Source organism: Podarcis bocagei, assembly GCF_964188305.1.
Source record: "Podarcis bocagei genome assembly, chromosome: 6".
NCBI classification, from domain to species: domain Eukaryota; kingdom Metazoa; phylum Chordata; class Lepidosauria; order Squamata; family Lacertidae; genus Podarcis; species Podarcis bocagei.
The window spans coordinates 48,632,015-48,648,772 of NC_138130.1; the positions used below are offsets into that span (position 1 = coordinate 48,632,015).

The 16,758-nt window shown below is 43.5% G+C and overlaps 1 protein-coding gene across 8 annotated transcripts in view; it reads right to left on the reverse strand.

Moving 5' to 3' along the window:
- Window positions 1–1,682: 1,682 nt before the first annotated feature.
- The window catches only part of BCOR (BCL6 corepressor), an 87,741-nt gene continuing 72,665 nt past the window's right edge, over window positions 1,683–16,758 (reverse strand). For all 8 annotated transcript variants that reach the window (XM_081199231.1, XM_081199233.1, XM_081199234.1 and 5 more), the window contains 5 exons: window positions 13,320–13,486; window positions 5,590–5,735; window positions 3,626–3,703; window positions 3,324–3,474; window positions 1,683–2,807 (listed from right to left, as the gene is read on the reverse strand). In XM_081199231.1, the coding sequence (XP_081055357.1) occupies window positions 2,522–2,807; window positions 3,324–3,474; window positions 3,626–3,703; window positions 5,590–5,735; window positions 13,320–13,486 (828 nt within the window). In that variant the 3' untranslated portion in view covers window positions 1,683–2,521. The remainder of the gene's footprint in view (window positions 2,808–3,323; window positions 3,475–3,625; window positions 3,704–5,589; window positions 5,736–13,319; window positions 13,487–16,758) is intronic.

A 16,758-nucleotide genomic window follows, 5' to 3' on the forward strand; every position in this document is an offset into this window, starting at 1 on the left:
CAAAGGTGTCATGGGCTTTGAAGGCACTCAAACTCAGGATGCAAGGGAGAAACATGCTAAGAGGAAGGCACGCTTGGCAAATCCACACCGTAATCAACTTCCGCCCAGAAAACGAAGTCCCCACTGTGGAAGGACGTGTGGATCCAGAATTGGCCTCCACAGTCACTTATGGACTCATTGTTAAGACAGTGTTTATGGAAGACAATCTTACTCGGCTACGAGTGATTGCCAAAGAAGAACCACCTATTCATCTACTTGTACCGGTGTGCTTTCAAATTCCTAGGTTGGCAGGAGCTGGGACAGAGCAACGGGAGCTCACCCTGTAGAGCGGATTCGAACCGCTGCTTCTGTAATTGCGTACTAAGTTGTGGAAAAATAATACTCTAGGTCAGATAGTCAATGTGGTGCCCTCCCAATGGTGTGAACTCACACATAGTCCCCTACCACTGACCAGCCGGGCTGGGGGTTATGGGGGTTGTAGTTCACATTTATTTCTGCACCGCATGGTGTTGGAATTAAATGACCCTTGGGGTTCCTTCCAGCTCTACAATTCAGGGGTGCCAACTTAAATAAAATATTGGGGGAGGCCTAAGTAAGCCCTACCTCACATAATCACATGCCACAGTGCATGCTCACCATTTGAATGACAATGCCCATCAATTTTGGGGGGCTGTCCCCCTCAAATATTTTGTGGGGGGCAAAGGCCTCCAAAGCCCCTAGGGGCTGGCTCCTGTGCTACAATTCTATGATCTGGAGAGCAACACAATGGCTACCTCTGCTCTAACACAGCAGCAACCAAGCCGTACAGTAATCTGAAATAAATACAGCAAAGTCACTGGGACTAGTCTACAGCCAATTGCGTGGTTTTCTTAACTTAAGCCCTGCTTCAATAGAAATACCCAATAATCCAGGTAAGGTTTCCCGTTAAGTTTATCCTGAATTAGTACATTGTAAAACAGAGAAGCACATGTGTACATCCTCAATAACCTGTACCATTTAGGAAGGCAACCCTGCAAGCAACTAGCTGGGGAAGGGCTGCCGCTCAGGGGCTTCTGCTGCCAAAAGCTCCCCTCCCCCTTGGTCTCCAAGAACTCCCAGAGCAATGCGAAGAGCTGAACGGAAGCCAGAGGTGCACAGACAGTTTTGAGGCTGCTTGGGAAACATCCAGGAGAGGAGGAGGCTTAGAGAGGTGTGGAAGGAGAGGACCTTCAGTCCTGGCAACTGCTCTGTAGGGGCAAGGCCTGTTGGGAAGTGCTGCTGAGGCCACTAGGCTGAGTGTATGTTCATTTCCTTGAATAGTTAAAAAACTTCACTGACAACAGAGATCTGCTTCCTTTATTGCTGACCTGCATCTGACTCTAGCCCTGGCAGCGTGGCACTGGGGGCAGCACTTCCTGTCTCCGCTGCTGCCTTCTGACAACAAAGGCTAAAAGGTACCTCTCCTTCTGTCACTGCACTGTGACCACCAGCAGTTTTGAAACTGCAACACTGCCCAGTTCTGCTCTATTTAAAATGGTGGCAAGGTGTTTTTAGAAGACAAACCTGTACCATAAGGAGCAGCTAGGGGGATATGGGAAATTTCTAGTGCAGCTCTACTCCTATGAAGGCATGGGTGCCAGCTGGGGTTGGATAGGGCCCCTAGTTCACTAGAGGGTCATGCACAAAACCAAGTTATATCAATATAGTTTTCAACAGTTTTATTGCCTTTAAGGGTTTTTTTTGTAAAATATAAATACAAAGGCAGAAGAATTTACTTACAAAGTTAAAACACGGATCTCAAACATAAACACACAATTCAGAAAAGATTTAGCTTCTGTACAGTTTTAACCTCAACATATGTTAGTTTTCAATATTTTACAAGATACAGAAAAAATAGTTCAAAGTCTTCTTTTAAATAAAGAGCATCAAATGTTTAAACATACATATATATATATAAACAATCCAGTTTGCCTTGTGAAAACTAAATTTCACATCTTTTAAATTAAGATATAAAAGTTCACACAACTAGCTGATGCGCATGGATATGTTTTAAATTTATATTACAGTCCATTGAATTATATTCAATAGGGTTTACCTGGCCAAAGCAGGCAACTTTGTAAACAAAAATGAAAATTTTATGAAGTGCCTTACCCAATACAGTCTCCCAAGACAACCATATGACTTTGATCACACTGCCTGTCACAGGCATCTCCTGTGAAACCAAAGCCTTGTGTGAAGCAAAACCACTTCCTTTATTTAAAAAAAAGTCCCAAGTAAAAACAAATTTATACCAAAGTTTGTGTGCATTTAAAGGAATATTATATAACAATTTGTAAAAACTGAATGACATCTCTAAAAAAAAAAGAAAAAGAAATCTTCCAAAAGTCCACCCATCTGGAATTTATTTATATATTTATAATATGTATATAAAGGAAAGGTATCTTATTTAACAGTGTCCTTTATTTACAGAAATGGTGGCATTAACACATATACATAAAGACATAACTTTACAGAGAACTGTACATTAAAGCGGCCTGGAAGTTCACCAATGATCCATATCCTCATCTGGATGCAACCACTCGAGTGAAGCTCCCAGCAAAGTCTGTAGCTCACTTGTATATTCCACCAAGTCCAGCATTTCCTTGCCTTCCGGGTTGAAAGCTTCTAGATCCTTTTGGCAAGAGAACAGCTGACTCAAAGATACCTGTTTGAAAAATTCTGCCTCCATGATGCTGACAACTTCCACGCTTGGGAAACTGCTACGAAATATCCGGGGCGACATTTTCAGCCTCTTTGCTGCGTCAGAAAGCAGCAACCAATTCCGTGGTCTGTAGAACAAAGTAAAGAAAGAAGTTCAAATTACCAGTAAGATGGCACAAAGGCTTCAGTCATTTCAATTATGTCAGTAATTATTTGCGTAACTGGCCACATTCCCTTTTTTTGTAATATTGATGAGAAAGAGCTCTACGTCAGGCAGTCAATGCTGTATACTTTACTTGGACCTTGCAAAAACGTGAAAAGAACTCTTAAGTAGCCAGTTGACAGGAATGGGGACATTTAATAACAGTTTGAAATACAGGAGTGGATTTTGTTCTGCATGTAGCTCTAAATCAGCACACAATCCATGCAGATACAGACATACAAAATCATCAGGAGAGATGCACAATGCAATGTGGGTGGATTGTACCCGTTCAGAAGCTGAATATAAATAAAAAATGCAAGCCAAAGCCCCTTTCCACCAAAACCAATGACAAAAGAATCACAAAGCCCATTTGGAGAGGCTACATGAAAATCACAAGACTTCACAACTACCTCAAATATTTATACCATCTCCATTTCCTTACCCTTGAGAAAGAGACACTTGGATGTTATAGCATGGCAACAGAGGTACATCTGAAAATTCAAACTCAAAGATGTCACTAAGACCATCTTCATCCTCATCACTTGAGCCAGGTGGATTAGATAGGATGTCAAAACCTGTTTCCCCCTTTGGCTCTATTTAAAAGAAAAAGAAAAAAAGAAATGAGAACCAGCGTGAAACATACAGTAAAATGTGCATCTTGCGTGGCTTTCCACCTGCACCTCCTATACACCCACCCGCACACAAAAAACCCATGCATAATACAAAAAAGGAATGTTTGCTCACCGCACACAGAGCTGCCATAGAAGTCCCAGGACAAGCCAGGGTCATCGACACTTCGACCTTGCAGGTCAGTTAAGTACTCTAGGGGCAGCAACAATAACAACAAATTTAGTCAAAACAAAATGTCGGCAAGTTTTGCAGACAATCTTGTCATAAAGCATCACAATATTCATATTCCAAGAAGTTTTGCTTTTGCAAAGCTCTCAAATACAATGTAATCTGTTTTATTGATCAGACCACTACAGATGCCCAAATGAGACACTATCTCTCATCTTACTTCCTTTCTAAAACCCTTCTCCTGTTTCCTCCTACTTATCTCTTCTGTCCTTTTCCATTCCTGTCCTCGGCATTCTCATTTGGCACACTCCTAAAACAGACTCTGAACACAGAGGCTACAATGACCTTAGATTAATCTTGCTATAGATTACATGTGCTCTATATGAACTCACCCAGCCTCAGAGACACTTTTCCAGACATCCCTACATTATTCTGAGGTTAGAGGAGTAGCTACCAGAGAGGGGACCTTTTCAGTGGCTGTGCCCAAACTTTGCAAGTCACTCCCCAGCACATGTGCTTAACGTCTTCCTTATTATCTTTTAGGTACCAGGCAATATCAAGTCATGTTCCTTAGGCTTTTGAACAGCATCTGATTTGACCTTTCAGAGTATCAATTCCTTCTGCTTGTACCTTGTTTTATTGCTCCAGGCCTGCTTTTCTTTGATTTTATACTGCTTGTTATTTCTTTATTTATTATTGCTGGTTTTGGTTAGGTTTTATTATTTTGTTTTGTTTTAATTCTTAACTGCCTCAAAAGTAACCCTTGGAAGTAACATTTTGAAATAGGCAGGATTTTATTTTATTTTTTTAAAAAGGGAAGGAAACAAAGCCTATTACAGTGAGCTGGGCTGCTCTGTAGAAAATGGTTCAAATACTCCCAGCTGCATGAAGCTTTGATAGGCAGGAAGGAAAAGAAGGATATGGACCATAGTAAATCTCTGCCTTCTTGCTGTAAACTCCCCTGAATTTTGCATTTCATCCCACCAGAGCCCCAAAGGATTGTAATTTTACCCTCACCACTTTTGCCAGATGGGTGGGAAAGACCCTTTGACCTACTAGCAAGACCAAGCTGTTGATATTGCATCTTTTAATGCAACTAACAGCACAATCCTGGGTCTTGCTCTCTCATAGATGTATTGATGGTTGCAGCCTAAATCCAATGGCATATTATTATATAACATAGTGGTTATGTTTTCATAACAGTGCTTCTGAAGTCCTAAAATACCTGTATTTCTGTTCTAAACTAGCCAATTAACGGACTAAATTTTACAGCCTGAGTTTGTATTGCTGTTCCCTAAGATGAGTCATCGACTTTGGTAGAAAATTATTTATTTACCTGTTGCATTTATTAGTTGCGTTTTTCACCAAAAAATGACCCAAAGAGACTCACATCGCAAAGCAAACATTAAAACAAAGTAGAAATAAAAACCTAAAGAGCACACCATGTATGTGGCAGATGAACTCAATCCACTAAGATGAGCAAAAAAGAGAGATATACCTAATACCCTCCATATTAAGAGGCAAAAGCTTGAGTGAATAGAAATGTTTTTGCCTAGCATCTCAAAATGGATATTGACAGCATCAGGCAGGCCTCCCTTATGACAGCATTCCACAAGCAGGGAGCCACCAACGAAAAGGCCTGTTCCCATGCTGCCACCCTCCACACCTCCCTCAGAGGTTTGCCTCAAATGTCAAACACAGGCCCAGGTAAGTTCCTCCACAGAGAAGCAGCAATTTGGGTACTGGGATCTTGAGTAAAAACAAGCACTTTGAACTGAACCCAGAAACTTATTGGTAGCCACTGCAGTTATACCAGAATTGGCTTTTATGGGCTTCAACTGTCTTGCCCTGGTCAGCAGTCTGACCGATGACTTCCATAAACAAAGAAACAAAGTAATAATGTTGCACACCTGTTAGAAACGTTTCCATTAGTTCGCTGTGTGTCATTTTCACAATCGTTCGACCAGAGTACGTTGCAAGCGTTGGATCAGCACCATACGAAAGTAGTAATCGGACAATTTCCAGGTGATCGTTTTCCACAGCATCATGAACAGGCCTGGGGGCAGAGAAGGGGAAAGGACACCTTCATTTCAAATTCACATACTTTGACCAAGTAACTTCAATCTCATCTTTTAAACAAATTCCCATTTTTAACAACCACCGAATTCTATTCAGCTTCCATGTTTGGTACTTTGAGGTCACTTAATAAAATTGTTGTACTGGGCTATGTATGATGGTGGTGTGTGTGTGGAGGGGCCATAATCATCAGTGTTAGACTTGGATATGAAGCTGGCTATGATGATACAATTGCAAGGGGAAACACTTTCAACACTCAAAAAAAATTTTCTTAGTTTTCCCCATATGTCTGATAACAAAATAGGACTGGAAGACTCTATTGCCAGCCTCCTTCCTGCACATAAAAACCTGGAGCTAGCTTAGGAGAGCAACATTCCTGAATTCATAGAAACATAAGAGTTGGAAGGGACCACAAGGGTCATCTAGTCAAACCCCTTGCAATGCTGGAATCTTTTGCCCAACACGGAGCTCGAACCCATGACCCTGAAACTAAGAGTCTCATGCTTTCCAGTTGAGCTATTTGAGAACATAACATGCCAACTCTAAATGCACAATAATTCCTAAGATTTTCACACACACACACACACACACTTTTATTTAGGGCAGAGGTCTTAAGCTTCAAATGCACAAAAGTAGGAAGTTATGAGCTATATACAGATTTGCTATAAGCAGAGCAGCACAGGTTTTGAAAGCCACCAACTAGGGAGACAGTAAAATTCCTGCTCTCGCTGTTTGCCTAGGATAGTAAAAACGGGACTGTGAAGAAATTGGCAGGCAGCATGCAGAGCTGGGGGGTTGCATTTGTTTGGGAATGGCAAATTGTTCAGGGCTGCTGTGCACTGAATATACAACTGTCTTCCACGCATTTGCTGTATAGGAGGCAAACACAGCAGCACAGGGAGCTAAGCAGACAACCTTAATGGCCTGGCAAAGCATCTACACCAGTGCAATGAAGCAGCAACACACGTATTTTGCACAAATTCCCCCCAGAAGTGCATATGGGCATCATGCCATTCAGAGAGAGAGAGATGCCTGCAACCATTTAGATTGGTGACCAGCAAAACAGGGTGGAGGATAGCAAAAACTGGATGCCCCTATGAACTGGGGGAACGCTTTAGAAATCCCAGTCCTTGCCACTTCTAGAAAGGGCAAAATTTATCCAGCAAATCTGTGCAACTCTGATCTAGCGAGTGCTTGCTCCCAGTTTTAAACGAGAGAGCAGGTTTTTTTCTGGTACAGAAATCAGGAGTACCTCAAGACCACAAGGCATGCACACCTGCTCAGGCTTAAGAGAGGGGGAGATACTGAAAGACCCTGCTGTGCTCATGTCAATTCCTCTGGGGGAAGACTTGGCCTGAGTTCCCATTACGGCTGCGGCACACAGAGTCGGTTCTACTGCAGTCGCTCCCCGGCTCCCTGCCTATAGAGATCACATCACTCTCAACAGCAGCTGCCTTTCCTAGGCTGTAGCTTCATTCATCCTCCCACCAGCCTCACGACCTGCAAGAACTGCTTCCTATCTCAGCTGTTGCAGGCAGCCAGCGCAGGAAGCAGCTGCTCTTCAGGCCTCATAACCCAATCTCTCTACACACACACACACACACACACACACACACACACACCCCAACCAGTGGCTAACCAAGTTGTCTGGGTTTCCTGACCCCATTGACAGACTCCATCTTAGTGTATGAGAGCCAGAGGACAGGAAAGAGGCTACGAAAAACAGAATGGGGAGCAAACTTAGAAGTAATGGAAAGCGACAACAGGAGCAAGGGGGCAAGGGAGAGATTATACTAGTAAACATTTTATATATCCAGCAAGTAATAATAAAGCCACCCTAAAGTAAATATAAGACTAGTTAATATTGGACCACATAGCTAGGTAAACTCATTTTAAGTTTCTTAATGGTTGAGATTACATGCACAACACCATCTTTTGGTTCATTTAATCTACAACAGCTACCAAGCACCAAAGAAGCACAGTGGTCTTTGGGGGCATCAAACAGGACAGGGCAGCTTCAGTATCAGATTGCAGAGAAGTTAAATATCCATACAGAACCAGAAATTGAGCAATGGTTGTGCGAGTGAGATGAAGTTCACCATAGTTTAAGCTGTGGGGAAGCTGAACCTTTTGATCTAGAATCCAAATATACATAGTGGGAGAGGGAAGTCACTGAGTGCTAAGGGAAAGGCACTCTGCATATGCTCAGATGCCATACCTTTAATTACAACTTCCCATGCCCCTGGCATCCAAAACAAGTTTCTCAAGCTAAGTTCTTCCCATGAAGCTCTACACACACCAGTAGTTGAACTGCCCTGGTCCATTTACCGGGCAAGATATTTCACATGACATGAGTGACCTCTTGATTCAGTTGGTGGTTTTTAATATCTCAGTGCAAGGTTTCCCCTGAAGAACATTAGGTTAGGTGTAACCTAGTGGCAATGTCCCACCCCGCTCCTCTCTTAAAAATTAGCTGTTACAGGATGTCGGCTCATGAGCCAGCAGACCTACAGTAAGAAAAGAATGTGAAGGCGTTTTGCCATGTTCCTCTCTTAAAGGAAAATGGGCTAAATCTATCTGCCATCATGATTGCTGTGCAGAGATATTAACATGGAAGGTCAGGGCAACAGGATCATAAAGGGACTCCTGACCATTAGGTCCAGTCGCAGACGACTCTGGGGTTGCGGCGCTCATCTTGCTTTATTGGCCGAGGGAGCCGGCGTACAGCTTCTGGGTCATGGGGCCAGCATGACTAAGCCGCTTCTGGCAAACCAGCGCAGCGCACGGAAATGCCGTTTACCTTCCCGCCGGAGCGGTATCTATTTATCTACTTGCACTTTGACGTGCTTTTGAACTGCTAGGTTGGCAGGAGCAGGGACCGAGCAACGGGAGCTCACCCCGTCACGGGGATTCGAACCACTGACCTTCTGATCAGCAAATCCTAGGCTCTGTGGTTTAACCCACAGTGATCATATATTATTATTGTTATTATTAGAGGCATAATAAATGGAAGAGTATTGCCTAGAAAAAATATATACCAATATATAAAACGAGTCATACATAGTTGTAAGTAAGCAGAGTATGTATACTTTCCTGTGAAAAAGTCTAGTTCCTTGGGGTGGCGTGGGGTGGGGTGAATTGAAGACACTTTTATGATGCCCAACTTTTAAGGTGAGACCTGCCCCCCACAAGCTGCTTGAAAACTTCCCATTTAAAAAAATCACATTCATCTTCCTAACCCTTAACACACACAGCTGCCAATCACAAAGTGAAAATGGCAAGAGTGAGGCTGAAGAGGGAAGCAGTCCCTGACTCTTAAGATTTTTTTCCAAAACGCGCTGCTGGGTTTTTGCTTTGGGTAGATTTTGTTTTATATGGCACTGTGTTGTCGTTTTGTATTGTACAATACTAGTTTTTCCAGGTTCGTTGTTTGTTATATATATACATGCTGCCATTTGTTATTTTGTAAACTGCTTAGAAACTGATTTACTATTAAGCAGTTTGCAAATATATGAATTGATAACAATAGGCTATTTCACTGAGGAAATGGGAAAGGGGAGGAGGAGAAGCCAGTGGGTCAAATGCAGCCAAACCTGCTCCCCTCCAGATGTGTTTGGCAGTTGCAGCTGCAAGAGGGAGGGACAAGGTGGCAGGGGAGCTCAGTGTGGATGCAAATGTTCCTGATGCTGCAACCCACACCACACGCACGCACACGCCTTACTGCTCCTCTTCTCAGTAACTGGCAGTGAACTGCAGTGTCTGGAAGCAACACAGCCCTGTCCTGCCAGCCACAAATGTGTTTTGGACTACAACTCCTGGCTGGGGCTATTGAGTTTTAATTCAAAACATCTGGAGGGCACCAGGTTGGGGGGAAATGAAAGGCACAAGTAGTCTGGCGTGGTGAGTCGTGGCTTTTCAGCATGTGTAGCCACATCAATGTGAATCTGAGTGAGATGGTAAGCTCATTCCAAGCACATGCATTTGTTACTGTGAAGTGAATTAGGAATTTCATAAAAACAAATGCATCTCGACAGCAAATTTTAAAACGGCACGGAAGGGGAGTGGATTGTGAAAGTAGGGAGCGAGAAGCTGGGGGTCCTTCCACTTCCCAGCCTGATAAGTGCATGAAAGGTTCAAGATTACAGATAAATAAATAAAAATCCGATGAGAACTCTCAAGGACACTTACAGAGGACAGATCAAGTTGCACATCAGATGGAACAGGGCAGAAAACCCTACTGGATTTTCTCCCAGCTCCTATATGTGGATGATTTTGGGATGCAATCCTACACACACTGTCCAACACACCAACCATGGAGCATGGGAGGGTGTTTCTGCTTCAGCATATCCTAGGGGCAGTGACAAATTGTTGCAAGGAGCCTAAATTCATTTCCTGTTTCCTTAAAATTCAGAACAGTCAAGGACCTGATAAGATTCTGATTGTATTTTATATACATAATCTCCGCTGAACGAGTGAATCTGATTGCATTTTATATACATAATCTCTGTTGAATGAGTGAATTTGTACTATCTAAAAACAATCGAAGTGCAACAAAAGCCATACTTGGAAGACCTGTCTCTAAAGAAAGAAGACAGCCTTGATCTGCTCCTTCACAGACATTCCCCCTTGAAATGATATTAGCTTTTTAGTAGGGTAGGGCCTCTTTGGCAAATCTTGAGAGAGAGAGAAGTGTTTTATCGGCCTGCTGGGCCCAAGACAAAGAGGACTTAATAGGTCAAGGTAAACTGACTGCTAGCAGCTCTTTGAAGGCTAATACTGATGCCTTTCTGTGCAAGACATCACTGCTACACACTTAAGTCACAAATATGAGGAGAGGTGCCAGCCTGGAGACCATAGTATGCTTGCTAGGCTCATTCTCAGGAGATGGCAGCTCCCAGAATACTATAGTTCTAGGAGACTAGCTGTTGTGGGGATGGCATGTGAATCATGGAAGACAAACTCTCACCACTGAAAACAGCGCATGGACACAGGATTTCTATACCACAGCTGGTGGACGTACAAAACCTTGCAATGTGGTTTGCACCAAGTGGTCCCATTGCATGGATTCTACAGCAGGCTTCCTCAACCTCAGCCCTCCAGATGTTTTGACACTACAATTCCCATCATCCCTGACCACTGGTCCTGCTAGCTAGGGATCATGGGAGTTGTAGGCCAAAAACATATGGAAGTCAGAGTTTGAGGAAACCTGTTCTACAGAGTTGTGCTGAGATCTCAAAGTACCCTCTCCCCCTGTTTTAAATTCTGTGGTTGCTGGGATCCCCAATCCAAACATGCCCACTGATAATTTGCATCTCCTTTCCTTGTCAACATCAAATTACAGAGTTTCCACAACCTTGTTCTATGAAATGCTAGCACTGCAGATGCCATATTCACTTTGCCATAGGATGGTTCATACATTGGTTTTCCATAGCAAAGCAGTGATTCGTGGTAAAAAAAAACCCCAGTAATGCAGAATACCATTGCATGCTGCTTGGGGGCTCTGAATCTGCGCCTGCTACCTTGACAAGAGCACCGTTAAACCCAGACATACACGCGCACTTCCTCCCTGCTGTCACCAGTGTCATTTTAGTGATGGAATGGGGAGCCATGGAAGTCACATTCAAATACATGGAAGAGGAAAATGTAGAGGCAGAACATTGCGGATTTGACTCTCCGGTCCAGCAGGAAAGGGAGACAAATGCATCTGCCGAGCTCCACTTCATAGCACATCATGCGGCAGCAAAGGATGGAAATGGAAGGCCCATGCAAGGAGGGTGGTGGGTGTGTACTTAATCCAGTGGTTGCTGCCACTACATCGTGGGAGGGCAGGTAGAGGGCACCCTAGCACAAAGCAATGAGAGATTCTGGTGCTTGGTAGGTGAAAGGGTATGTCAACCTTTAGCCATGTAAGAAATGCTCAGGAAGCTGGTGTTAAGAAACAGTGCTAATGTAAAACATAGAAGCATAAGAACCCGCTGCCTTACCCAAAGTCAGGCCATTGGGCCTATCTAGTTCTGTATGGTCTATGTGATGACCAGCAGAAGCTCTCTGGGGTCTGAGACAGGAGGGCATTCCCAGTCCTACCTGGGGGTTGAACCCGAGACTTTCTGCATGCAAAACAGGTGCTGTCTACCGCTGAATTATGGTCCTGGAGCTTGGCACATTATAGAAAAGAAGTGGCTGTGGAATCTCCAGTTTTCAAGGAGATACAAGAACCTTCTTTTTATGGTGCTAAGGAGGTCTGAATGGCTTGACCCGCTCAATAAAAAACCCACACAGGGGGGGCCTGCCCAGCCTCATAGACTCTTATTTGGTTAGATGGGGAGAAGGGACAATTTCAACCCTCCCTTCCCCACAGGTGGGCGGGGTTTGCGGCACTGAGTGGGGCTCACCTGGGCGGGTGCCATCCACCTACCTGGGCAGGCCTTTGACCCACCCTCGGCCAGGGAGGACAATGGACAGCCTGCCAGGGGGTGGGCCAAAGGCCAAAGAAAAGAGGCTGACCCCCTTGTCCAAGCCTCTTTCACTGTTCTTCCTTTCAGGAAGCATGTTCCTATAGACCTGATAAGGTGATAATGACAGAGTGCTCAAGAGTAATAGGCCGCCTTAACCAAGATTAAATCTTTTGTGTGTGTTTTCTTGAAATCTTTTGACTATTGCAAGTTGATAGGCAAAGACCAATAACTTAAGAGCTCTTGGCTCATAGACATGCTAATTTAATGTCCTTGGGCTGTCAGGCTTGGTGGTAATTGATAAAACATTCAAATGGAAGAACTCCAAAAAGCGCCCTACATCTTGTATCTTAGTACAGTAATTTAAAAGCAACAATTATCAACATTATGCACAGAAATGTTTGGTGAATCAAAAAGAAAAAGAGGAAGGACTTAATAATTAGAAAAAGATAAGAATGAGTAAAATTAAGCAATGTTGTACACTAAATTATAAGGTGTACAAATTACTTGCACTTTTGACCAGTTTGATATTTAAAAAGATATTTAGAAGTATAAGTAAGATATAAACAGGACAAAAAAGTAATATATTTCAACTGTTCAGTAAAACTGCAAGAGATCCTATTCCTATAACAATTATAGCCACAAACAGTTTCCTAATGGAAAAAGAGTTAGGCACATAACAAAGAGAATTAACACAGAAAATTAAAGCGTACAAGGTAGGGTGAGGGGAGGAATATATTAGAAATTCTTAGCAGAATGTTCTTGTCCAGTATAGTTTCTCAAATATCAGAACAAGAATTGTGAGTGGCTAGCCACCTGGACCTCCCACAAAACTAGGCTGTATTGATTCCAGCAGGATTTAAATGTGGCTAGATATGCAGCCTAAATTTGCAAAAGGACACAACATTTTTTGAGGAACCAATTTATGCATTAGAATGCAATTAGCAAGTTCCGGAAGTTTGAGAGATTCCAGGCCTCAACTGAACTGTTGGAGAAAAGCGACATTTCTTTTAAACATAATTTCAAAGCCATTGGTGACATCAACCCAGCTGTGTATTAATGCGGGACAAAAGCAGTGGCCGTTTACTCTTAGTAACTGAAGTGTTGCTAACCTAGTTCCATCCTGAGCGCTGCAGTTCACATCGGCTCCATATTCTAGGAGATGTCGCACAATGCTCAGCCAGCCTCTGGCACAGGCCTCATGCAGGGCACAATAACCAGCATTGTCACGATGATTTACATCACAGACTTTGTTTTCCAAACAATACAGAACCACTTCCTGGAAAAGAGAAGCAAGAGAAAACAGACCATGTTGTTTGTTGCTGTGGAGACACGCATACCTTTACTTTAACATGCTGGGAATACCCTTCTCATTGGGCTATTAAGGAGTAACAAAAGGAAGAAGGGAAGAAACCACACAGCTCTTCTCTCCCTTGAAGAAGTCAAAACTTAGAAAAACAAAACAAACCACTAGCCCCCAAAGGAAGATTCGGAGAACCCAACCAGCTCCGAATCTCAACCCATTTCTTTATAAGCAACTCTCAGGAGCAGAATGAATATGCAAACAACATACTTAAGACTGTGATGTAGGGTGTCCACATCCAACAAGTAACTTTCAAAACTAACAGAAGGATGCCTTGGCGATGCCAACATTTTACAGCTGCCATTGTAACTCTGAGTATTTCCTCTATGGCAGAATGGAACGTTGGTAGCCGCTGAAAGTATACTCATAAGCCTTCCTCTTCTTTTAGATTCTGAAGAAAACAGGTCAGCTTCTGCTTTTGTTCGACTAAACCTCTTTGCAGCATCCTGTATATTAACTACAGAAATCTTAATTCCTTCCAAATAATGTTAGAGCTGATCTATACTTTAACTTATCCGTGCCTCAACTACTCCCTGGGGTCACAGGTTTCACACCAGCACCACAATGTGTACAAACACCATGAAGACATGGAGCCATCATGTTGTGAGTTTCCCTGCCTTTGCTCCATGCCAATGGCAGCCACTGGCGTGGACAAAGAAACACAACATCATGATGCTGGACTACACAGTGTGTGGTCTGTGCACATTGCAGTGCAAGATGGAAATTGGCCATGAGGTAAGGTAAGGTAAGGAGTAAAGGTAAAGGGACCCCTGACCGTTAGTTCCAGTTGTGGATGACTCTGGGGTTGCGGCGCTCATCTCGCTTTACTGGCCGAGGGAGCTGGCGTTTGTCTGCAGACAGCTTCTGGGTCATGTGGCCAGCATGACTAAGCCGCTTCTGGCAAACCAGAGCAGCGCACAGAAACGCCGTTTACCTTCCCGCCGGAGCAGTACCTATTTGTCTACTTGCACTTTGACGTGCTTTCAAACTGCTAGGTTGGCAGGAGCAGGGACCACCAAGCAACGGGCGCTCACCCCGTCGCGGGGATTCGAACCACTGACCTTCTGATCAGCAAGCCCTAGGCTCTGTGGTTTAGACCACAGTGCCACCAAGGTAAGGTAAGGAGTAGACTAGTCTAACTGCTGTGTCCTTTGTCCACATTTTTATCACTGATTTGAGATGCCTTTATGGAAACAAGAACCACCAAGATAATTGATTGGGAGTGTGTGTGTCTCACATACACACTCCTTACATTTCACAGGATTGTAGGGTTGGGAGGGATCCCAAGGGTCATCTAGCCCAACCCCAGGATTTATATCTTTCCTTTCTTGCACCATGGAACCCAAGGTAGTGCTTTGGCAGTAGTGATAACACAATCAAGCTCACAGGCAAATTTCCCAAGCTCTTGACAGTCACGGAAACATTTCATTAGTTCTTTTATTTCATAAAACGTGTATACCGCATGACTGTAAGGGGCAGGGGGAACCAAAGCGGTTTTGCAAAAATGAGACTGTGATCCTTCAGTCACTTGGAACAAAGGCCTGGAATAGCAGATCCTGTTCTATTGGCCCTCAGTATGTGACAAAGTGCTGTGAAAGGAACCCGATACAAATGCTGTCAATTTAGCAGGACCCTTCACAAGTTCAGTTAACCATTTCGTTCTCAAGTAAAGGCAGAGAGAAAATAAGAGAATAAAGAGCATTGTGACAGCATAAGCGTCCGCGGACTAGAGTCCACTTTGTGAAATGCAGGGAGCCCATTTCCCCAGCGCCGTGGACTTATCCTTGCAGTTCCAAATCTGCCGGAAAGCCCACAGTAATCTGCACTCTTCACATACCTGACCTGAGTAGTTGGTAGCTAGGATACAGCATGAAGCTGTTCGTGTAGCAGGCCTTTGCTAACCAGGTTAAAGTGGATCGCAGGAATCTAATGAACTGGCTGTCCAAGCTAAAGAAAGAAGTCCAGTCATATGACTTTTAGGTAGGATTAAGTGCTTCAGCCACATACTATGAACAAGGTCTGCCTTGTCAAAATGGGGAAGACTTAAAAGACTCTCCCAGATAGTGTTCCCTGCCCACTCCACCCCACCCCAATGCCAGCCATGATGGAATCTGTCAGTCTGGTACCCAGGCTATTCTCTGCTGGTCCAAACAGCAGGCTGGGACTAACAGCACCGACATGAGCAACATAATTCAATTAAAAAATAAAAATCTGGGAAAAGTTATTTCATACATTTCCTTCCATTTCTGGCTTGCAGAAACAGTACCAAATCATCTGTGAGTGGGCAGTTTGTTAGTACAAACAACTGCCACTTGTTTAATTTTAAACTGAACTAAAAAAAGGGTGCTTTTAAACATATGAAACTGCCTTGTAATGAATCAGGCCATTGGTCCAGCTAGCTTGCATCATCTACTCTGCCTGGCAGAGACTCTGCAACAGAGCTAGGCTCGACAACTAACTCTTTCTCAGCCTTGCAACCCCAAATCCATTGCCTGGAAATCCCAGGGAATGACAGTGTTGTGGGATCAATGGAGCTCATGCATGCAAGCATTTCACACCGGCCACACAATGTCATCTAATTGCTCAGCCCTTACTTTTCTCCATTTAAGCTGGATTTATCCCTTCCGCAGAAAATTCATTAAGGTTGCAAATGAACCATTTGTAGTGTCTAAATGATCCATTTGAGATTGCAAGACCTTATCTAGATGCACCCTGGGCCTCTTTCTGTGCCCAATCTGTGCACTGTGCCACACTGAGCTGTGGACCATCCAGAGTTCTGGCTTTCAAACAAAAAACATTAGCACAGAAAACTTGGGACTAATTGTTCAATTTTAAATCAACAGTTAACAAGCATTTGCCTATATTTAAGTGACACGTACGTCAGAAATTGTCAGGGCTAGTTGTCATTCCCCCAACCCCACCCCATAAACCCCCAGCACATGCCTTTGCTTAACTCCCATTCATTCAATCTGCACAAAGGTCCCTGAAGGAGGGCACCCATTCTGCGTACACTCAGCCTCTTGCCACAGAACTAGAGAAGTTCCCAGTGGATTTCATCCAGTGTCATTAACCACGAGATGTAACAATGTAGAGTTTTATGGTTAATTAATTAAATGCCTCATTAACTCTTTAAACATGATTTATTCAATTCATAGAAATCTCAGCCTTCTCTGTCGAATTCCACAACA